This window comes from Vespula vulgaris, chromosome 7, assembly GCF_905475345.1.
Source record: "Vespula vulgaris chromosome 7, iyVesVulg1.1, whole genome shotgun sequence".
NCBI classification, from domain to species: Eukaryota; Metazoa; Arthropoda; class Insecta; order Hymenoptera; family Vespidae; genus Vespula; species Vespula vulgaris.
Genome location: NC_066592.1, coordinates 7363304 through 7388906, shown reverse-complemented (window position 1 = coordinate 7388906; position 25603 = coordinate 7363304). Strand labels below are relative to the sequence as shown.

Genomic DNA, 25603 nt, shown 5'->3' with positions numbered 1-25603 from the left:
ATGAAGAGCATATTCTATGTGTTTATATTTTGGACATTTTTATTGTTAATATATGAATAATACATCTTAGTTTGTTATTTTTAATTATACAATTTTACATACAATTTATTGATATTAATCTTAGTCCTATTAACTTTTCTTCTGAATTTCATTCTTGTACACTGGACATGAATATCATTTTACAGCTGTTGCCTGTGAAACTGCGGTGTGAATATTTTGTAGGTCCATTCACGGAAATAAATTTGGCTTTGAGATTCTTCCACACCATTTAACCTGTAAAAAAAAAAAAATTGCTATGAATATATTGATGTATATTTCCTTTGTAAACTTATCAATAAAAAAATTATTTCTGTAGGTTGAATTGTTTGTAAGGTATGTCAGATAAATTCAATATCTCTGTCTCTGTCTCTCTCAGTTGTTGTCTCTGTCTCTGTCGTTGAGTGTGTGCATGTATGTGTGTTTTAGAGATGCATAACTTTTACGGTTTATCGAATATATTAAATGGCTTTCTCCCTTTTCCGTGTTATGCAAACGATGAATTACAATCGCATAATCGCGATAGTGACTCACGCACCGTCCATTCGGCGCCCATCTGTTTTTATATTCTACGTATTGACGGAGGGTACCATAATGCGGCATGCAGATTTTTACGTTAATTAAAATAAGGTAATATTGTCATATTCGTTCTTAAAAATGTTCGATGAATCATAAGTCATTTCATAAATAAGAAATATTAATGAATCTATATATCCGTGAACATTTTGAAATGTTGTGACTTTCCTGATATTCTCTTTTTCGCTCTCTTTCTTTTGCTTTCTCTCTCTCTCTCTTTCTCTCTCTCTCTCTCTGTCTTTGTCTGTCTCTTTGTGTCTTTCTCTTTCTCTTTCATACACACATACGCACCTTTCTGTATTTTTTTCTTTCATTTCTTTTTCTATTCTCCAAGCGAACATTAAAACTAAAATGTAGGAAGGCAGACTTTACATAAGTACGACCTTTCGTGACGCGTTTTCGTGCTAAACTTTTTAAAGCCCGAAAACCTTTACCTGATGCAATGACATTTCAAATGCGAATCTCGGAATACGAATACCATGTTCTTATTCGTATTCTCGTATGTCAGTGATTTTCTCCAACATATCTGTATCCGTTAATTCGTTGATTTGTACGCGACCAGTCGATTCACCGTCTAAAAATGTTGGCGCAGATCACATTTATATCCAGAACATCATTAACATTCTAACATAAGGAAGGTGCGATGATATAGTAGGGAATCGATGCCATATTGTATTATATATACTATATACTATATATGTTTGCTTGTTGTTTGTGTGTGTAGTTGTATTATATTTGTATATGTTATATATTTTGGAGTGTATATATATATGAATATATATATGAATACACACGTACACGTAATTGCGCGAATGCTTGGAATAATAAATTCGAATATTCTACTGTTCTGTTGTATAAATTGTAAAACTCACGTACACAATAAAGTAACGTCTTGTCATTCAAGGTAGACTCTATTTCCCTTACTTGTGGCCTTACAAACTTTACTTCATGCATAATTCGATCTTCGGTATAATGAATATGTTCTATAAATGGACAAGCCTCGATTAATAAATTCTTTTTGAGCGAATAAAATTATGACGAGATTTTTTTCCCCCTTCTTTTCTTTCTTTTTTTCTTTTCTATTTTTAGTACAAGATAGTCTAAAAGAGCAAAGTCTTTTACTTGTCACGTCGATGAAAAATTATAACGAGGTGAAGCCTTAGGATCTCTAAGGACTTGACTGACTAGCTTATGTACGACGACGTAAGAAAAATACCCTGACATAATTTCCTTTGGCTGATCCATATTACAAGATCATCGACGTACATGTCGATCGATATCAGTTATGTTAATCATAATAATTCATGAAATGTAGAACAGATAAGTATAAAGTATCGAAAGGAACATAGAACTAGTTTACGATATCTCCCGTTGAAATATCTTTCGATTGAAAGTACGTTTGATATCCTTTTATTACCTGATATTATAAATGGAGGATATAAAATAGACTACATATATACATATACCTACACGTATGCATATACATATATTAAATACAGTATAGTAAATATAAAATGTCTGATTCAAATACAAATGCGATTATTTTTTTAAATGTTAAAGATGCAAAAAATGTTTCAGAAGAATGTTGTATGAGGATACTATATGGTAACACAGTAATGATAATTATTTAATTATGTGATAACCTTGGAAAATACTACTAAGGTTAAATTAAAATTTTTTTATTTTATTCTATATTCTTTATTATATTTTTTTTCTTATTACTATATCGTCCATTTTTTAAAATAATATGTTGAAAAAATACTTTTGACATCTTCGATTATTTTCGATTATATTTTCCCCGAAAATAATCGAAGATACCAGACGTAACCCCACACGAAACCCTAGATGCAACCCTAGATGAAACCTAAGATGCAACGAGCTGAGCTGTACTAATCCTTTCCTGTTTTGTCCGATTTTGTTCTGTCCTGTCTTGCCTTTTCCTATCCTATAATACTTCCTCTATTTCTTGTTTTCCCCTACTCTGTCCTACCTTGTTATTGAAATTGGCATGCTATCAGCATTAACGTATTTCTATATGTCCTGCATTCTATTAAGAATATATTTATACATTTTGTTACATATCGATGTGATTGAATTCAATTTTCATTTAAGCATTTTATGGTAAATTTGATATGAATTCGTTTTCTGTGATTTCAGGGTCGATCATGTTGTCCCAAAGGAAAGCCACTACGATAAGAAAGTTGGAGGGAAAACGACCGAAAGAGTCGATGTCATCCTCCAGTCTTTCTGGTATGTCACAATTATCAAATAGTAGCGAGGAAACTCTCGAACCCTTCGTGCATAAACCACATAATTCTAATACCGAAAAACGGTGAGTATTGGAAAACTATTTAAATGGATACATTGTCCTCAATTTGTATGCCGTTCGATTTTATTCGTACGTGATTGCAATTAGCAAATCGTTTTTGAACATTTTTCTCGTATATCTGTACTGTCGAGTTAATTGCTGTTGAAATCTCTTTGATTAAGTAAATGTAGTACGTGGCATGCGTAAATGTATCTAATTACCGGAATGTATAACGATTTCTCTAATTATCGAAGTAAAAGGTCTCTCGAATACTTAAAAGAAGTGAACGTAATTATTTTATATAACCAATTATCGCGAAACTGTTAATCGTGACTCGAGCGAACGAGTGAGCAGAACGAGTGAAAGTTTGATTAGTACGCTTCCCTTCCTAATTACAAATTATTTTACTTTGTATGTTCGTTATCGTTAAATCGATTTTTTACTTATTTTCAAAAATGTTAATGATAAAGTCTCCTCGTTTACCGACGTTCGATATAATCGATGAAAAGACGCCATCTGTTAGTGTAGTGTTAAAACAATTCAATCTACATTACCATTGCATATTTAGCATACATTATAAGTTTAAAATTGTCTTTTCTACGTTATTATTATATGTGCTTGATGTCTTTCTTGTTCCTGAATTACAGCACAACGAAAGAACAGAGTCCAATAAACAACGAATGGCTACTAAGTAGTCCTGTTGGAAACAAAGCACCTACCTTACGCTTTAAGTAAGCATATATACATTCCGTTGATCTAATTATTAATGATGTTTATGCATTATTTCTCATTGTTCTATTCATTCTTTCAGATGTTGTGCTTTGTCTACACCTCCAGAAGATCCACCAGCTAAACAGTTACATATGACGTACAAAATTTTTCAAACAGACACCAAGCTTATAAATCTTTTACTACAATCCCATGGCCTATCAGAGGTAAGTTTAATATATTTAAAAAAATTAAATTAAAAATTATAAAAAAGAAAGAAACACATTTTAGTTTACTTATAATTAATATTTTGTATCTTATGAAAATAGAGATAAAACTTATAACCATAAAATATTATTATAGGAAGGATTATCTAAATATTTATAAAATAGATATATTCTTCAATTATTATAATTTGACACGAATATATATACAAGTACAATTTTTCTTTCTTATTATTGTTTACTTGAAAAACAAGATAAGAGATATAGTTTTTTATTTCACTTATAATTTGAATAAATATAATTTGATTTATATATCCAATGATTTAAATCATTTTTAATTTATACTCAAGAAAGTATCCAATTTTTCAGTAATATATACTAATATCTATATTAGACTTAATTCCTGCCGTTATATTTTTGTTATATTCAAATAACAAAGCTGAATAAGGACAGTGTTGTTTGAACTTTGCAATATACTATTAAGTCTTACACTATTTATATTATACTTTGATTGAATACTTGAATTAATATTATTGCACGATATAATATATAACGTTTGAACAATGCATATTCATTTGTAGCATTTTAATTTTCAAAATATAATTTTATATTAAATTTTATTATTTAGAAATGGCAACTCCATTTTATTTTATTGTTTTTTCTTTTTTTTTTCAAGAGCCATTAGCTCACCTAAGTACCTAAATTAAATTTTTAATACTGATAAATGAGGAGTCTTTAAAAAATGGAAATCTATAGATTTTTATAGAACAACTAATAATGTCATGGTTTTAAAAATGCTGGAAAGGCTCCCTCAATGATAAAATTATCAGCCTTGATATATGCTACTGAATACAATTGCTCCAAAACCAATGAGAACCAGGACATAAATCCACGTCTAAATTTGCGCGTGCTAACGTCGTTCGTAACATCGTTACACCTTCACAATCCAATCCCCAATTTGCCAAATTACCGATTCTTCGTAAACGTTTGCAGTTTTGAAACATATTTAACACAGTAGTTGCAGACACTTTGCTGGCTTCGTATATATAAAAACATGTTAAATTCTGCACTAAACTATTTTCGTTTTTGTCAGATTTTCTACCACTTCTCGGTCTTGTGGGAATATTCAATAATTTTTCTAAGTGTTCATTTGTGAGATCAAAACAACTGTGAATATGAAGCGCAGTCAATTCTGGTGCCAAGGAGAGAATTTTTGTGATAGCTAAGGCATTTACTGTGTGTCCCAATTGAACTTTTCTCAAATATTTGAGAGGTGGTGGATCTAATCCTTCTGCCCATATTATACTGAAACCATCCTTGGTCAATATTCTGAGATTAGGGCAATTACTGAAGATTTCTTTCAAATCTATTTGTATTAGATTTTCATTTTGTATTATTCGAAGATTTAATTCTTTCAAATTTTGACCATTTGTGTGTAAATAATCATAGAAACCATCTAGCCATTCTCTTTGTGCTGGAATACCATGTACAGTCAAAGAAGTGACATAGGGAAACAATCGTAGTGCTTCAGGAGGATGATGAGGTTCAGAAATGTGTAATTTTTCCACTCGTGGGCATGCTTGAGCAAGAAGTTCTAGACGAGCTGGTGTTGTTCTGCAGCTTCTTGCTTGTGTTAAGGAAAATGGAGTTTTCAATCCGATAAGTCCTCTATTCATAATTTCTACCACTCTTCCCATGTGATTGTATTCTGCTAAAGATTCGAGTTGTGGTACATATACTAAGGCCAAAAGTACACCTGCACTTGTAACACTAGTACTTGCAACATTAAGAACTCTAAGCGTATCACAAATAAAATTTCGACTTTCATAATACTCCAACAAAACACCTTGCTTTTCTTTCTTTTCGGATTTAGAACCTCTCATCTTTAATCTAGATGATAGCAAGGTTTTCAATTTGGACCAACTGGTAGGCTCTTGTGTAGTCGTATGTGGTGCTTTATCTCTGAGTTCCACTTGCAGCAATAATTGTTTTAAGCCTGCATCCGTCACTTGTCTCGAACATGCTACATCTAGAACTACTAACTTGGGGCATGCTTTCCCAATGACTTGAAGTACAGCATCGCTAGCTATATTGCGAAGAGTCAAACTTAACAAATTTTTCATGTTTAATAAAGCAGATCTTAACAACTTGCAATCTAATCTCAATAAAGCAGAACGAGCCAGTTCTAAAGACTCTAGTCCAATTCCTTCTGAAGCTAATAACTTTAGGAGCGACGTTTGATGACTGCATCCATAGTAACAACAAAGAATCACCCTTAACTGTTTTATATCATGACCAAGAAGCAGTGCTAATAAATACAGTGGAGCAGGACCAGAAATGAGAGTTGAACCATCCGATGAGGGACCGTACAGCATTCTCGAAGTTTCTTCAATAACTTGAGAGCGCAGACGTGCGGGTAAGGCATTGATATAATATGGCCTGATAGTTTGTTTTGCGAAAGCGAGCACCTGTGCTGCCGATGATTCTTGAGAAAGCACTTGCAGCCGACGGCACGTCCCGTCGAGTTGTTGGCACACTTGTCCCAAACTAAGTCCTTCTAAGGAATTAGGCTGACGGTGGCCAGGCATCTTCTCTTGTTCATTCACTAAAAATATAATAAATTAATGTATCAAAGACTACACGCTCTTTCACTCTCTTCGACATTATCATACAGATATACGAGACGTAGATGACAGTAACGTATGGATATTAATACACAATTACATAGAGCAACATTCGAAAATTACTTATACGTAAAAGAGATTATAAGCAAATAATTCGATAAATTATGAACACCTAAAAATAGTGGCTCTAACGGCGGGAAATCGAGACTTTGAGGTTAACCGCACTAGGCCGTCAGTGTCATACTTTCGTACCTCGTTTTACGGCGGATCAACTAAAAGTATATGACGAAATCGTATCATGGAAAAGAATGATTGAGACTTCGACCTTATTCGTTAATTAAGAAAGTCCTTGAAATCTGATCGAGTTCACGAAAATATTTCGAGTCTGTACGAAAAAAAATGGAATCGGTCGAATTATCAGACTACTATTCTCTACCTTCTTCATAACAGTCGATTTTTGTTCCAGTCGTCTCTTTCCTTAGATCTGTTGTGCACCAGAATACTAATTGTGCTTTGCGATGAAAATGTCTTACTACATTTTAAAAATTATTTTTCGAGAGGGATGAAAAAGGAGAGTGAATAGAATATAGATATATATATATATACATGCGTAGTTTTGTAGAACATTATACGATTTTAAGATAAAGTCGAGAGGAGATAGTTTCGTTGAATTTAAAGAGGAACGTTCATATCGATATCGTCTTGTTAGATCTTTTCTTTTTTAAATCAATTTTAATTTAATCTTATATATATATATATATATATATATATATATATATATATATATGTATGTATGTATATAAATTTACATATATGCATATATATATTTTTCTTTTTCTAATTTAATTTATTGGAATAATTAAAAGGAAAAACACGCGATACGAGAATCGATTAATAACGCGCAATATTTCAAATATTCGCAAAGTGTTTACGAATGAGTAGTTACATCGATTTACATCCAGAAGTATCATAAATAATCCGATCAACATTATCTCATACGTTTTTTATCTTTTCTCTTTTTTTTATTCTTTGTTTTCTACCATGAAACTTTACATATTCAGTTGCATGTAAATAAGACGAGGGTAAATAATATAGTGTTATATATATACTCGTAGAATTAAACGAGGTTAAGAAATCGATTATATGGTACGATCGTTATTAAATATTCTTCTTTAATTTCGTTCGTTCGTTTTATTATTCAAGATCGAATAATCGTAGTTATTATATTGTCGTCTTTTGCTGCGATTAAAAAAAAAAGGTATAACACAGGAAGTAATTTATTGTATAGCACACGTAAGAATATGTTGAAATTTTCGTTGAAAAGCTAATAATTGCGCGAGGGGACCTTGAACAGTAGATATAACAAACGTTCTGAATACAAGCGCGCACGTCTCTTTCTGTATGCAATGCAAAACTTAAAAGTATCACTGATGGAGTTTTTTAATAGTATGTATATTATTCATTGGTTGTGTGTATTTATCATGTGTAATACGTTTTGCGGTGTCGCGGTTAATATCTGTTATTATTGATAATTAAAAAAACACAACATGTGCGTGTACACACACATATATATATATATATATATATATATATATATTCGATATTATTTTTTTATTTGTTGTTGAGAATAGAAATGTATTTTCGTCAAATAAATTTCGATCATCGTCACGATTCTTTCGTCGTGACCAAAGGAACCAGAAGAAGAACTTGAGATATCTCTAAGAAACGATTAAAATTCTATTCAACGCTCGTCCACGTGCTCGTCCTTTTAAATATTTGTTTATATCACGAAATGAGGAAGTTCATGATCGGCAGATCGAAGATTCGCGATCGTCGTTTTCATCGTACCGAAGGATATACATATAAGCGAGGGCTTGCCTCACCTCACGTGAATTTTACTTTGAAGAAAGTTACGCATGCATGTAGGTACGTACGTACGCATGCTTGCTCGCGTTTCAACGCATCACGATGTAATACATCGATTTTCAAAAATTAACGACGATAGCCGATATACCTTGACATTTAGATGGAAGACGGACGTGAATAGACGCCGCTTATATAGTATTTCGTGTCGATGGAGGCAATAATCTATTGATGTTTGTCGTTTCTTTTTAATTTCTTTTTTCTCCTTCTCTCTCTTTCTTGTCCTTTTTTTAAAAATAAAACAAATTTTCCACCGATCAAAATTCCTGTTTTTTAAAATAGCGAACGAATTTTATTATCTTATTATTTTCACGATTAGCAAGAAGAACGAGTTTCTTACTTATCTTTTTAATTTAACATTTTTTTTTCTCGATAACATTTAGATTCTAATCGTTTTCAGTGAAATAAACGACACGCGTTTTATTTGAATAAATATTTTCTTCCTTTTATTTTAATCTTATATAATGTAATCTTTAATACATAAAATTATCTATTCTCTTTTGAACTCTCAAATTTATAGCATTTTATGTTTCATAGATATACAGGATCTATATACATAGAATGATATTATATATTGATGATTTCAGTATACAAAACATATATAAAAATTTTCTATTTAACTGTATTTGCATATATATATATATTTATTTATTTATATCGCAAATAAATATAACAGTTCGTCATTTAATTAATGAATTCAAATAACAATTAATACTTTAGAGAAGTTCCTAAGATCAATGAAATGTTTTCAGTTTTGTGACTTTCGCAATTCGAATATATTCTTTACGAAGAAGAGAATTAATAAAAAATCTACAAATTGTTCAAACAATTTGATAATTTAATAGATAAATTGTTATTATTCTTATTATTTTGATATATTCCGAGTTCACGTATTATGTATACACCTTGTATATGTATCATTTCCTATATTAAGAAACGCTCAATTTTTTGTCAAAAAATTAAACTGTATTTAAAAAGAAAATCTTACTCTTTTATATCGTTGAATCGATCGACAAATGTCACAATATGTGTACAGCGGGAAAAATATTATTTTTTATTTTTCTCCATAAATGGTCAGAATAACGTAAACATGGATAACATTATTACTACACACCCGGCGAAAAGACACGTCTGAGTTGTAACTTTGTATGATCGCAACTGATGGCAATACTATATGATAGAAAATGCAATCGGGTTATGGAACGAAGAGACACGATGGTGCGTAACGCGGCGTCATGGAACCGGTTTCTCACGACTGGCCGATTATTAAAAAGTACAAACTTCATTTTTCCTTCGGTTTGAAATTCTCAGACAACCAACGGTTACTCTTTTAACTATACGAGTCGATAAAATCAGTGAAACAAATTCAGGTGACACGTGCTCGAAACTCGTTTTACGTTTACTTTAAAAAAAGATCTGTTTTTTTTTTCTTTTTAAATTCCCGCACTATTGAATCGACATTGATTAATCGTATGACGTGATCGATTTTATATTCGCTAATTCTTTTTTTCCTGTTTCATCTCAATTTCTTTTTCTCTTTTTCTTGTTTTTTTTTTTTTTTTATGACGAAGCGAATGATTACTGACTATAATTCATTTCTATGAATCATTTTTGTAATCCTAAATTTTTGAAATTTTCGAACAAGACGATTATTAGTCGTTTTTTCCTATTATGCCTACATTTTTTCTTTTTGTAAAGAACCGGACGATTACTGACTTTAATGTATTTTTTTATGAATTATTTATTTAATTCTCCGAATTTTTTAAATTTCAATCGTGTAAATAATTTTATATGATCAATTAGTCATTCTCGTTTTCCTGTTTCATATAAAATTTTTTTTTATATAAATAAATGAATGATTATTAATTATAATATATTTTTATGAATTATTTATTTAATCCTGAATCATTATCATTTTTGATTGAATAAAATGATGATCATGTTATGTAATCACATTATTAATTTTCATTAATTAATTAATATTTATTATTTATTTAATTAACCATTCGAATTAACCTATTTTTCTTGTTCCACTTAAATTTGTTGATATAAAGAAGTACAATCCCACCGATTATAATACATTTTGATGAATCATTTTTTTTTCTTTTTCTTTTTAATCTTCATTTTTTAAAATTTTCTAATGAATAAAATCATGTTGAAAATACAATCATGTTATATAACCATTAATGAATTAAATCATTTGAATAGATTATATTTGCATACTTATTAAAAAAAAAACCAATGTGATTACCAACTACAATATATTCTTATGAATCAATCCATTCATTTAATTCGAGATTTTTACAAATTTTCGTACGAATCCAACGTGTTAAGTTTAAATTTATAATTTATGTTTCTTCATCATTTTATTTTTCTCATCTCCTTCTATTTTTGTTCCCTCTTAGAAATCCAAAAAAAAAAACAAAACACGAAATTTATCGTTCTCTTCGATCTATTCGTAATATTATTATGTTTTTATGAAGAAGATCGAGGAAAAATCATGATCATTATTAAATCAAAAGACATTCGCATCGATATCGCGCGACGTCATTTCTCTCTCTCTCTCTCTCTCTCTCTCTCTCTCTCTCTCTCTCTCTCTCGCTCCCGCTCCCGCTCCCTTCCTCTGATTCGTTCTATGCGTGTGCACGTTCGATTTCAAAGCGCAAAAGGTCTTTTTTGCGGGAAAACTATCAACGCGCATCATGCGATGTAATGCGAAACGGTAATCCCGTTGGATTATTACTATAAATAGAGGAATGAGATGATGATATAGTACGTAATCAATGTAAAACTTAAATAATGAATTCGTTGGATCGTGATTCAAAGAGGATGCTTACGGGATTTTTATCAATTGATCAACGACGCATAATCGAGACAAATAAATCCTTCGTAATTTATATATTCGTTTTCGAACGTTAACTCGATCATCCATTTCTTTTCATTTTTTCCATTTCTTTTTTATATCCGTTTTTCGAACGTATAAATAAAAAGAGAAAAAAAAGAATAATAAATAATATTAATAATAATAATAATAAACAGCAAAGTACGTTAACGATAACTAAATCTGCTGCCGCAGAGGAAACAAACGTTTTGATTATTACCGGGGAAAAAACTAGCTGTATTTAAAAATATCTTGATCTCGACGTAAATACACGTGTTGTCCGATACGTTTAATCCACGTGTTTTGATAATTTATTTTTCTATTTTTAACGAAGCAATAAATTTGCCGATCGACATTTAAAATAAGATATTTAGTACTAAACGTTGCTTCGCTCATTCGTTTCAATATCGATTGAACGATATTGAGATATAAGAAGGGGTAATCGAACGAAAGTGGATGTCATTGAATACAATTATTCTCTTCTTGACGATCGACAGGAAAGAAAGGAAAAAAAATAGAAGAAGAAACTTAACTGACCCAACGATTATCGTTATTGATTGATTTGTTTCATTTACTTTGTTTACGAATTTGTTACGAGTTATTGTCAATGTTATCTATCTATATATCTATCTAATTGAAAATCAAGGGTTACGATAAATAAGGATATAAATCAATGATGTTCCTAACGAATCGAAGGTTAATTGATCGAAGAAACTTGAGGAATTGAGAACGATAAAGATCGAATTCTCGCTTCGATACATTCAATTAATAACCTCGTTGATCTCAGAGATCTCTTCGATCAAGAATCTCGCATTGTTCTGTCAACGAAATAACACTGTGCGCGTTGCTTGATATTTCCTTTGATTACTTTTATCACTGAGATAACGAGAAACACGATGCACGGATGAGCATAACTATAGTAACATTAATTTTGAGATAATGACCACGAAGTGTAATCGAGTTCACTATAAAAGTAATTATAACAAATAGAATATAATCGCCAACAAATTTTCGATATTTTATTGCACGTATCTAAAAGAAAAAAAGAAGAAAAAAATATATCCGTTATTTTTGAACGTACGATTTATCGACAAAAAAAAACGCACACAGTTGTACTTCGCAATAAGGACGATAGATTTTTAAAACTTTGTTAAAAATAAAATTAAAAAAGAAAATATATAATAATAATAATAACAATAATATTAATATTAATAATATTAATAATAATAACAACAATAACAGTAACAATAATAATAAAACTAGAACGGTGCCAAATCTTGGCGGCATCGATCTCGATCCTCTTCTTCTGAAGTTAGAAATCCGGGCGCACAAACCACGTGACCGATTCGAAATCCCGGACGGGTACGCTGCACCCGTGCATACGTAAGTTACATAAAGACAAACATCGAATCGACGTCGCGCGTCGCTTCGAGTCTAACTTTCACTGGACCATTTTCCTTACCCTACGCTATTCTTTCTATCTTTCTTATTTTCTTTCTTTCTTTTTTTCACTTTTTTATGTTATTTATTTATTTATGTATTCATTCATTCATTCATTCATTCATTCATTCATTCATTTATTCATTTATTCATTTCATTTTATTTCATTTTATTTCATTTCATTCAAGCTTTTATTAAACAATTTGTTCGTATTTCGACGTTACTTTCTAGTTGGAATATTGAGGTCGGTGGCTTTGAAACACGACTCTTCTATTTTTTTTTCTCTTCTATATATTTTTTGTTTCTTTCCCTTCGATTTTCGAAGCTTTTAATTCATTTATAGTAATAGGTTCGGTTCGATCATAAGGTTGACAGGAAAAAAAAACAAAACAGGGTAACCTTCGTATATCTTTAAAATTGTGTAAAGTAAAGCTAAAAGAGAAAGAAAGAAAGAAAAAAAGAAAGAAAGAAAGAAAGAAAGAAAGAAAGAGAGAAAGAAAGAGAGAGAGAAAGAGAGAGAGAAAGGGAGAGAGAAAAAAGAGAGAGAGAGAGAGAGAAAGAGTGTCGAACAAATGAAATAGCTTACCTTGAAACAAGCAAGTCCCCTACGGGTGTCTCCTGAGCGGCAGCTCGTGCTAGACTGTCGTACCATCGAAATTGCGTGTGTCTCGTGTGTGTTGCTCTTCGGCTTGCGACCTCGTCGTCATAGTTGCCGCCATCGCCGCTATCGTCGCGCCACCGTTGGCGCGATCGGCGTCATCTTCGTCACCCTTGTCAACGATGAAAATCTAAAGCTCCCGTCAACCGTTTACTTCTATTTGTAAGTTTTTCAATCGTTGAAGGACATCGATGAGTATACGACGACAAAATTTATTTATTTATTTATTTATATATTTAACGATACGACACACTACGATTATTGGATACGTAGAAAATCGAAGTCCGAATTATTCGGCATCTCTATCTCTCTCTCTCTCTCTCTCTCTCTCTCTCTTTTACTCTTCTATCGGTTTATCGAATTTTTAATACAAGAACATTGATAGTAAATAAGATGAAGGTATAAGTGTAAATTAATAATAGAAAGAAAAAGAAAATTGAGTCGAAGAATTTTGATTCATAATGTAAGAATCACCATTGATGTTATTAGAATGGAAATTTGAAAATACTTTTTGTTCCCATCATTTCGATGGAAACTATTACTAAAATCAGTTTTATTTATTTATTTAATTATTACGAATTGATATTATTTTACCATTTGAACGAAGCCATAAATTTGATCTATCTAAATATTATGTACCTATGAATAACGCTCGATAATGTTTCTTTTTCATTTTACTATTTGTGATTTATGTAGAACTGATATAGAATTAAAATTCACTTTGATAAACTTTCAAACGATAATACAATACATTTCTATTGATATTCTTCGATATCATTTCTTTATCGTTTCGTTTCATTGTGATCGAAAATTATTGTTTTCCGCTATTAAAATATTAAGATCGAATAAAATTAACCTTTCAATTCAAATATAATTTGTAACGCTGCTTATCGATGTTCTACTTTCAGATAATAAATTAGACGTATGTATATAAAGAGATAATATAACAAATTACTCGATATAATCGTGGCTCAGGAATAACAATCATTAACTTTTACAATGTCCATTATTCGCTTAATCATCATCCTTGACCTCGTTGCGTTATGCGTTCAAACAAAATGAGATCAAAGTCGTCGTTAACGAAAGCCCTAAGGGAAAAAGAGGAACGACTTTACGTCGTTATCGAGTAACGATACTCGGACGATCTCGATTTGCTTCTATAAATGTTCGCCAAATGCGCGAGATAAAAATAGGGAATGCTCTTCTCTACGACCTCGAGAACGTGCAAATCAACGCAAACGATGCGCGGAACAGTCAGGGTTAAAGGCAAATTTTCTTATCTTTATTTTCAAGAATTCTAATCTCTTTAGTTTTTCCATCTTTCTCTCTCTCTCTTTCTCTTTCTATCTCTATCTATCTCTATCTCTTTTTCTCTCTTCTATTATTATTTCCTACTTCAATAGGCTGAACGGTCAAGAAAATAGATAAACATGGTATCGACTATGATAAAAATAATATTAAAATCGAACTATAAATTACTTGCTTGAGAAAGAGAGAGAGAGAGAGAGAGAGAGAGAGAGAGAGAGAGAGAAAGAGAGAGAGAGAGAGAGAGAGAGAGAGAGAGAGAGAGAGCAAAGTTAAGATTTCTCTCTCTCTCTTTTTTAACAATCCTGCTCGTTATCCTTGATCAGTAATGTAATATGTGACTCACGTTCGTAAAACGAGCAAGAGCATGAATGTTGTCGTCTTCGTCGTCGTCTTCGTCGTCTTTTCGTCGTCTCCTTCGTCTCTCCTTCGTCTTTTCTTCGTCTTTCCTTCATTTCTCTCTTCGGTACAAACTTCCTGGCATCATCCTTCTACGCGGTTAAACTTCCCCTTCTCGCTGATAGAATTTTAGATTGGTCGATTTTATCGAAGTAAAAACATAATGATTTGTTTTGTTTTTCTACCCTTCCGATTCTTCTCCCTCTCTTCCTCCCTCCCTCCCTCTCACTCTCTCTCTCTCTCACACATACACACACATACAGACAACATAACTACATATGTATATATAAATACTTGTTTATCAATCAAAAAAAAAAAAAAATAAAAAAAGAAAATTGTATTGAATCGATCGTAAAAAAAGGAAGATACTTAAGTCAATAATAATGAAATGAAATAGACGATTGTTATTATATATCCCTATTTATAATATCCCTAGAAAAAAGGCTCACGATCGCATGAAATAATATGGCATTGTCCCTGATCATTGTTAATGTTCGGACCGTTTCCACTTTAATTTCCGTATTCCTTCAACGCCCGAGGCGACACTTCTTCCGATATATATATGTGTATACATATGTATATGTATGCGTGTGCGTGTGTGTGTGTGTGTATATATATATATATATTAGGTTGATCAATCTTGAGAAAGTCCTTCAGACCCAAACAAGTCCTTGGTCAATGGCTTTGATAAACCTCGTCTCCCTTTTATGATCTGCGTATCTGTGAACCAAGAATATTTTTATATACTCTCTTTCTCTCTCTCTCTGTCTCTGTCTCTGTCTCCCTCTCTTTACCTCTCTCTTTCACACTCTGCCCTCTCTCTCTCTCTCTCTCTCTCACTCCCTCCTTCCCTCTCTATTCGCGTTTCTCTCCCTTTCTCTCTCTCTCTCTCTCTCTCTCTCTCTCTCTCTCTCTCTCTCTCTCTCTCCCTCTCTCTACCTTGACGTTTCATCGCCTACCTCGTGTCTAGGCGAATTAATTAGTTCCGCGTGGTTTTACTTAAGGACAAATTCCACCTAAACGTTAACGAACAAATTTTTATGTCGTCAAATTTTTATGTCGTCGGAACGACATGAATTGAATGCCGTGGAAATGTTAAATTTTTGAAAACAATGATAGAAAACGAATCTTTCGTATTTTATATTCTATATTAGTTTTATTTATCTATAGGGAAGTACATAATACACACATACGCGCGCGCGAGCATATATGTGTGTATTTGTATGTACGTAGAGTTGTGTAAACTTTATTATCGTATTTTCAATAAATTCAATAAGAACAATGGGAATTATTAAAAATTTATAGAACCTCCATTGCTTATAAAAAGATTCTTTTTTCTGATTCAATTATGCGTCCCCGTGACGCAAATCGATTATACTGCCATGAAACGAAGGTCCTGTATCGTTAAATGAAAAGTCAATGGGCTCGGCGTGTCGACAGTCACGTAGTCTTTCGTATCACGAGAAATTACTCATGTTCTTCTATGCGGTTCTGTTCTTTTTTTCTTCCTATTATCTCTTTTTTTTTATCATTTACTTATTTATTTATTTATGTATTTATTTATCTGTCTATTTATTTATTTATTTTTCTAATTTTTATATCTCTTCTATTCGGCTTATTCCATTTTTTTCATTTTTTTTTCCATTTCGCAAATTTCAAAGTTTCGATAGTATACGAGGATTCGTGACTTCATTATCATTGCATTATTCTTATTCCTAAATATAATTTCCTTATATATAAGGATATATTGCATTATCGTTTTTAATACGTAACTTAAAATTCTTTATAAGTTAAAATATTCGTTTAATCGGAATTACTAAATTGTAAGTACTAAATTATCGATTAAATCGTGCTAATCGTTTTCTCGTATATACATAATGTATTATACAACTTTACAATAGTAATTTAAAAATCAGAAAATACGAATCAGAAATTTTTTATTATATGAAGAAGAAGAAGAAGAAGAAAAAGAATAAATATCAAATTAAAATGGGTTTCATTTTGATTTATATCAATTTGATATGATTTATTATGTACGTAATCTAAATCACTTGAATGATTTCTACATCATATTATTATTTATCTCATATAAGATTCAAGTTATCTTATATAAATGCACGATGTGCCTTAATAACAGTTAACTAGATCTACGTGTAATTTGTACGTTCGATTATAGAATTATAATTTAAAATTATATTCTGTGCCGTTCGATGAAACAGTACGTGTAACTATTAGCGACAAACTAGTGATTCTAGATGATTTGATATAATATTTACAAATAAAAGATCTTTTTCCTCTTATTCTTTTTTTTTTTTAAATTATAAATATCTCTCGTGTGAATAAATCTTATTACGAAAGAAAATTATTTATTAAGATTTCGTATCACTTCTCAGAGTATATAAAAAGAATTTTTGTCGGAATTTAATATATTTTTATTAAAATATTTTTATTTTAATTATTTTTAGTTATACGTAAATATTAGTTAAAATAATTTTTTAAATATAAATATTAAAAAAAAATTAGTGACATTGTACGCATACAGAGTCACCTCCCAAATTTTGGGAATAGAAAAATTGCCCCCAGAGAGATTTGAACTCTCGACCCCTGGTTTACAAGACCAGTGCTCTAACCCCTGAGCTATGGAGGCTTGTGTTAGTACCTTCCTTACATTCTTTCTTCAACATACTTCATATATAAATATAAGACATTTTATTATTTTATGTATTATAATGATCAACTAACATTGTTTATTTAAAAATATATGATGTACAACATAATTTTATATGGAATTTGATATGAATACGAATATCACTATAATTAACAGTTTATAATTTCAAACGTAAATGTAAAAATAGAAAATATATATAAAAGCTATTTGTTCTTTAAGATTTATTTCATAATGTTTATTTAAAAAATAATAAATATTTATTATTTGTTATTGTTAAGAAATAATATATGTACATTTTAATTATATATATACATATATATATTACTAAATATAATTAATATATATAATAAAAATATATGATAACAAATATAAAATAATAAAATTAATTAATCCTTATTATATTATTCGATCTTACAATTTACTGTCTAGGTCTAATATTTAATTTCTTTTAATTAAATAGAATCATTGTATATAATATCATTTAACACTTACACCATAAAAGTTTTAATTATTCAGAGCTATTAGCAATCCGTCAGCGTGAACACGTTATTCCTACGAAAACTAACCGCAAGGTCGACTAAGACGCCAATATATTTGAATGCAAGACGAATATTAAAGACTTACACGATAGAAAATTCTTCCATATTTTCTTCAACTTATATACGATCAATTTTTTTGTCGTTATTTACTTTCGATATTTCATTCTATTATGTGTGTGCGTGACGATTAATAAAAATTTGAAATACCTTTTAAATAATATAAAAAAAATAATATTTTTATTTTTCAGGTACCCATGAATGAAACAGATTTTAATATATTGTGGATGGGAAATCATCCAAAGCCGGATATTCTACGTAACTTGCAATCTTATCAAAAAGTTAATCACTTTCCAAGGTAAAGATTAATATATATAAATTAAATTATAAATTAAATTGGATAATAAGTTAAAATTATTTATATAATTTATGCAAAACAAATTTATGAATGAATTGATATATTTGCAGATCCTACGAAATCACACGGAAAGATCGATTGTATAAGAATATTGAGGCAATGCAAAGAAGTAAAGGCTTGCGAAATTTGGATTTTATTCCACAAACCTTCCTTTTACCCAGTGAATCAAGAGAATTACTTACCGCGCATTTTAGGTACCGAGGACCTTGGATCGTTAAACCAAAAGCCAGTTCTCGTGGACGCGGAATTTATATTGTTAATAGTGTGAGCATAATAATTTTTAGGTATGATTTTACGTAGAGATAGATATAAGAAATAGGAGTTTCTGTATAGCTATTGTTTATCTTCGATTTTGGGTGACTAAACTGTTATTCCTTTTTTATTATAATATATATATATATATATATATATATATATATATATATATATATATGTATATGTATATGTATATGTATATGTATATGTATATACACATGCTTTACAATTTGTTATCAATAATCATTCATAATTCTTTAATATTTATATTGCAGCCTGAGAAAATCCTTACAGATGAATCTGTGATAGTTGCACAATATATAAATAATCCATTGTTAGTGGATGGGCACAAATGCGATTTACGTCTCTATGTTGCTGTAACAAATTATGACCCATTATTGATATATCTATATGAAGAAGGATTAGTGAGGTTTGCAACTGTTAAATATGATGGTGGTAATCAATACGTTTGGAATCCTTGTATGCACTTATGTAACTACAGCATCAATAAATTCCATGTAGATTATGTTAAGTAAGTTACATTCTTCTCTACCCTCCAGTTTACATTATCTTTGACATATATGTGCATAAAATTCAACGTCTTAATTTACGCTCGTTTCATAAACTATGTATTTCTTTTTTTAAATATAGAAGTGAAGATCCAGATGCAGAAGATGTAGGTCATAAATGGACATTATCTGCATTATTACGACATTTGCGTTCTATTGGTCAAGATACCGAACAACTAATGCAACGTATCGAAGATATTATAATTAAATCAATTTTAGCTACTGCTTCCGGAATTGTTAGCGGTGTTAAACAATTCGTGAAACATCCAGAAACATGTTTTGGTAATAATAATCACAATTTATATATAATTGTATCATTACAATATTTTTATATCCCTATGACATTTCCAACTTTGCACGAAATATATATATTTAATAGTTTTCTTTAATAATCTAGTATTTTTGCTTGATATATAAATAGCTTATATATCCAAAATCCATGATTGAAATCCTTTTTGCATCATAGAATTGTTTGGTTTTGACATCCTGATTGATGATACTTTGAAACCTTGGCTACTGGAAGTAAATCTGACACCATCATTGGGATGTGATTCTCCACTGGATGTCAGATTAAAATCAGCATTAATAGCTGATTTACTTACTCTTGTTGGTATTCCTGCTGTTGATCCAATGTTACGGCCTCAAAGTATGCACCTAAATCGTTCTTTGGCTAATCCCACTAAAAGAATGGCTGGTGTAAGTGTACCAAATAAAACGTAGTAAAAAAAGCTTTTATTATTTTCTTTACTAAGTGTGCATTTATTTCTTTTAATTTTATGCAGTATCGAAGAGTGCAATCCGCGGAAACATTAGCTCATAAAAAAAAGAGTGTTGGGAAGAGTAATATAATAAAAGGAGGATTAAGTTCTGAACAACAACGAATAGTAGCATCCGCGAAAGCACAATTTGAAAGAAGAGGAGGATTTGTTCGCATATTTCCTAGTCCAAAGTCATGGGAAATATATTCACAATATTTAGGTATTTTTATTATTTATACATATTTATATATATATATATATATATATATATATATATATATAAATGAATAGTTAAATAAAATTATACAAATTTATTGTCTATTTACAGATACATCAACTGGTATACCAATAGTTTCTGATCCATTAGGGCCTGGGAGAATTCCACAATCAGTCACCACAAACCACAATTTAATGTTACATGAACAATTGTTTCCTGCAGCTAATCGAAATACTGGTTTTGTTATTCCAGAAGTTACATTAGACAGATTGTCTAGGTAAATTTTCAGTTATATATTATTAAATATTTGAATGTCGTTTAAATAAAATCCAACATTTTTTTTTAGATATGAAAGGTATGAAAGAGCTCTAGTAAAGGGTCATAAACAAAGTTTGGATCGCGGCGATAGTAAGGAAAATATGGATGTAGATACTCATAAATATAAAAATTTAGTTATGAAATCAATGCAAGAAGGAAATACATTAAGGTTTGTATAATAATTTATAATAAAGGTATACGAAAAACGTTAAATTATCATACAAATGAAACCAATTTTCTGTTAATTATTTTTATTATTTATTATTTTTTTTATTATTTATTAATTATTTACTTATTTTAATAATTATTTACTTTATACATTGTATATTTTTTAGTCCTGGTGAAGCAAGGAAAGCTTTTGGTTTATATTTAGGACACATACTTCGCAAAATATCACAATCAAATGCAGATCCAGCATGCTGTGATCTTGTTATGAAATTTCTTCAACAATCCTCGTCTAACTTAAGAACTCCGTTTTTATTTACAGTAAGTAGAAATTTTTATTTTATAAATTATAGAATATAATTTCTATAATGTAAATAATAATAATACAAATATTAAAAATATCATTTTTGTATTAATAGTTACCAAGCAGTAAGTTGAGTGACAAAGATCGTGCAGCTATAACTGCTAAGCAATTATCAGATTTCTTACACTTGTACAATAGAGAAACAGAACTTTATGCAGATACAGTTGATCGTCCATGTACTGTTCCCAATAGACTTTTCCAAAAGTTCCTAGCTGCAGCAGGGTAATTATTTATTTATATTAAAAAAAATTGATCAATATTAAAATTTTATCATACAATTTTTATATTTGTAATGCAGTGAAGAAGACCTCGATGACGTATTAATTTTACAAACGCAATTGTACAAGTGTGCGCATAGTTTTTTGGGTAGAAGTGGTTTTGCTGGAAGTTTGCGTGGACCTAATCTTTTATGTTCATTACCACATATAACTTCCCGAGTGTATTCGAATGCCGCTACAACCGAACAATGTAAATGCACACAATCCTCTACAAGAACTACAAAAGCTCCAAGAACATAGAGTATAATAATTTTATTTATAAATTACCAGTTCTTTATTATTAACATTAATTAACGTTAAGATTACTGAATATTCTGGTTTAAGTGGACAATCATTCATTAGGATGAGTGATCGTTGTCTCTCTTTTACTAGCGTGAAGAATGTAATTACGAAAATGAATATTTTGGATACGCTTAAAAAGCGCTTTAACAGTTCTACAAAATAGAGAAGTTTATCAATAGCATAAGTCTAACTGAGATTTTAAACAATCTTGCTCGAAATTTAGTCATTTTATTGACTGTCCAAACATTTAAAATTTTGGACAAAATTTAAGCAGCATTATCCAAGCTAGTCTTGAAAGATATATTTATTAATTGACATTAATCATACAATGAAATATGAAGAAGCACAATGAAGAAACGCAATTAGATACAATTATACAAACGGCCAAAGATATATAAAAATTTAAAAAAAAGAATACGCGGTAATTTGTGTGAACATAATATATTGCTTTTATTAAATCACCGATTAAATCTCTAAAGCAGATCTACTTTCATTAAATTATATCAAACTTTATCAATCAATTATGGTAAAGCATCATGAAATAGTTCATTTTCTTTCATTGATATTACAAAAAAATTACTACTTACTTTCTTAGCACAAATAATAGACATATTATCAATAATTTATATTATAATCGCTATATAATTACAATAATATATGACTAAATTATTTACTTTCGTGAATATAAAAACTTGTCTTAATAATAATATAACAATAATTTACACTACTTATGATTGATAAAGTATATTTACATTCATATTCAAAATGTTCCTATGCTTACTATATGTTTCTATAATTGATTTTAAAAATAATATTTGTTGACATCCATGTTTCTGCATCTAGTCACAGTAAAAGGAATGTTTATTATTATCAAAGAAGACTAATTCTATAGTACACGGCAACATTTATTTATTTATTTATTACGTTTAGAAATAACTATAGTTAAACATCATAGTAAATATTTTAACATATCGTGAGGCAAAGAATAATATATTGTAAAAGCTACATGATGCAAACTATTATCAAGAATTAGTTGAACATAATTTGTTTTCTTTTTTTTTTCTCTCTTTTTTTTCCCCCCTAAAAATATTAATGTGCAATGTGTGTGTGTGAGAGAGTGTGTTTGTGTATAAAAAAAAATTGAATGTCTTCATGCATGAGCAAGGCTATAATATTTGTAATAATAAGATATCAATTTGCATAAGATAAAGCTAGATACTTTACATTTATATACTGCTTTTTTCAATGCTACGAACAAAATTTATGTATTAAAAGATAAACTGTACAGCCATTAATCAAAATGGATTACAATGATGATATAGTTCGGCTTATTATATGTAGAGCAATATTTCCATCCACGTAATTCCGTCGATATTTTGAGAATTTACTGCTTTTTCTTCCAGATGAAATATTTTTTCACCCAATGCTTGCTAAATATATTCTATTTACTTGATATTATTAAGATATAAACGATGTGCTAAACGTTATTCATGAAGACAAACATTTGAATTTGCTTACTGTGATATAGGTACATTTTATGTATCATAAACAAATATGGCACCCGTAGCATAATTTAAATAATTTGGTTACTATGCACAGTACATAATGATATTGAAAAACATTCAAATTAATATAATTTAGAATAAAAATGTAGCATCATTCTTTATAAGATGTAAACATCATGTGTACTGTTGCTGCCTAATACAAAAAAAGAACTAAATCATTATTATAAAGAAAAAGAAAAATATAGAAATGGCATAAATAGTTAACCTTATAAGCCTAATATTTTTCATATATATAATACGGTATTATAACTTTATTTTACAACGAATAAGATAATTCAGTAGATACTTATAAAAAATATCAATTATCCAATACCTTTGATTGCAATCAACGCAGTTATAATTGCAGGTAAAGTAAAGATATGGAAGTATTTGCTTTATATAAAAAAAAAAGAAAGAAAAAAGAAAGAATTATAAAGTTTAAGAAAATACTAATTCCATTTAATGCATATTTATCTTGCTTGCACAGTGAAAAATTACCTAATTATTAAAACATTTACATCTATCTAAATGTGAGGGCATCAACATTTAAAAAATTAATATTTAACAATATAGTATTAAAATTTTACTCATTAACTCTGATATATCCACATTTTTATCAATAGCAATATAATACATTTTATAAAGGATATACATACATATCGTTTGTATGTTGTCTTCAACTTATAAAATAAAATTGTAAGATCAGTTTTTCAAATTTGTATTAAAAAAAAAATGTGGTATATATAGTATATTATTTTATAAGAATAAGTTTTATTTACCATACGTGTAATGCACAAAATTATGCTGTTCACATTAGAACCTTTTATTCGCAAAGTTATATTGTTTAACCGGTTACGATACTTTATGGAATAAGTATTTTGACAGTTATAAACGAAATGATAAAATATCTACTCCAAAGTTTGGAGTTTAAACTGCCTTTCCTGTTAAAATTATACAGGCTTAGTAAATATGTATCTTCAATGAAGTTTACTATTAATTAATAAACTATAGCGATCTTTTTAATTTTATTCTTACTGATAGTTTATAATAAAACTAATATCTTTGTACTTAATTTATTAAATGTTACTCTATGCTTAGTAAGATATACACCTGAGTGTTCCAAAATAATTTTTGTTAAATTGTCACACCTGAATTTATAATTTCATTGTATTCTTATAATAATTGAAGTTACATTGATTATCTTTTATACACATTATGTTATTTTTATTTTTCATTATATTAATATGTTCATTGTAATTTCTTTTATTAAATATATGCAATAAGTCAATCACTTATTAAAATTTTACATGTCCATTTAGTCAATTTTATGAATAAAACAAATTTTCAATTATATTATAATGCATATGATTTGGGAAAAAAAGAAAAGCAATAGCAAAACCATATACAATTATTTAATCTAAAAATGTATATATGTGCTGCAAATGCAACACTCCCTTTCTACCTGTGATCTATAAGATTTACTAGTCAGCTTATTGCATTTACTTACTGATAAAGCATATAATAATAATAATATTAATATTAATATTAATAATAATAATAATAATAACAACAACAACAATAATAATAATAATAATATATGCTTTAATATAATATATTATAATAAATATAGTTGCATAAATTATTTTACTATTATTACCAATCAAATAACATAGCATATGCTCAGATTCATGGCAAACTCTATTAAAATACATAATAATTATCTTGATATAGTTAGTATGTGATATGAAAAAGAACATCGAAAATAATATCTTCGATATTAATAAGGACTTTTTTAGTTGTTATGAAACTGAGATTTTTCTAGAAATTTTTTTCGATCTTAAAATGTGGGATGCATTGAATAATATTTCGTGTTAAATCATATTTTCGCATTATTAAATTGTCATTCAAATAGAAAGAAATCTCAATAAATAAAATGTGAAATGTTATATGTTATTATTACCTGAATATTAATAGTGTAATACTCCTTATATCATTAGATTACATTTTAAACAAAAAAAAAAGGAAGCAAAATAATATAATTCAGAGAAGTCAATGATAGCGCGAAATTTATTTGAAAGATGGCAGTACTAGAATACGCATGCGCATTACGAACATCATTGTTCTTTCCTATATTTTTAACTTGGTTAAA

At 29.4% G+C, this 25603-nt stretch overlaps 2 protein-coding genes and 1 non-coding gene across 9 annotated transcripts; 1 reads left to right on the top strand and 2 right to left on the bottom strand.

Annotated features, from left to right (window-relative positions):
• Window positions 1-26: 26 nt before the first annotated feature.
• LOC127065374 (uncharacterized) lies at window positions 27-13454 on the bottom strand. 6 transcript variants are annotated; one of them, XM_050997626.1, is made up of 3 exons: window positions 9388-10535; window positions 6133-6457; window positions 27-273 (listed from the first exon to the last, which is right to left on the bottom strand). In XM_050997626.1, coding segments are annotated over exons 1-3 (420 nt in total). In that variant the 5' UTR covers window positions 9389-10535; the 3' UTR covers window positions 27-179. The 6 variants fall into 6 exon arrangements, with proteins under 6 accessions (XP_050853583.1, XP_050853579.1, XP_050853578.1 ...); XM_050997622.1 differs by lacking the exons at window positions 27-273; window positions 9388-10535 and adding an exon at window positions 13307-13454 and having other exon boundaries at window positions 4024-6457; XM_050997621.1 differs by lacking the exon at window positions 27-273 and having other exon boundaries at window positions 4024-6457; window positions 9388-10240.
• LOC127065369 (tubulin polyglutamylase TTLL5) lies at window positions 2701-23933 on the top strand. Of its 2 annotated transcripts, XM_050997599.1 has the most exons (14): window positions 2701-2944; window positions 3568-3651; window positions 3732-3855; window positions 18538-18644; window positions 18755-18968; window positions 19235-19491; window positions 19611-19810; window positions 19995-20224; window positions 20311-20506; window positions 20615-20780; window positions 20850-20990; window positions 21157-21307; window positions 21406-21572; window positions 21649-23933. In XM_050997599.1, the coding sequence occupies exons 1-14, from the start codon at window positions 2745-2747 to the stop codon at window positions 21866-21868; spliced, it is 2457 nt and encodes an 818-aa protein (XP_050853556.1). In that variant the 5' UTR covers window positions 2701-2744; the 3' UTR covers window positions 21869-23933. The 2 variants fall into 2 exon arrangements, with proteins under 2 accessions (XP_050853556.1, XP_050853557.1); XM_050997600.1 differs by lacking the exons at window positions 2701-2944; window positions 3568-3651; window positions 3732-3855 and adding an exon at window positions 13468-13540.
• Window positions 17657-17729, bottom strand: Trnat-ugu (transfer RNA threonine (anticodon UGU)). The gene has a single exon. It is a non-coding gene; the product is annotated as a tRNA-Thr (tRNA).
• Window positions 23934-25603: the final 1670 nt, after the last annotated feature.

What these genes read in the sequence shown, in the direction of transcription:
- LOC127065369 (XM_050997599.1), top strand. Translation starts at nt 2,745, where the DNA reads ATGAATTCGTTTTCTGTGATTTCAGGGTCGATCATGTTGTCCCAAAGG. An exon ending in GAATTTATATTGTTAATAGT is followed by an intron (nt 18,969 to 19,234) that starts GTGAGCATAATA and finishes TTTATATTGCAG; the next exon opens with CCTGAGAAAATCCTTACAGA. An exon ending in CAAGAAGGAAATACATTAAG is followed by an intron (nt 20,991 to 21,156) that starts GTTTGTATAATA and finishes TATATTTTTTAG; the next exon opens with TCCTGGTGAAGCAAGGAAAG.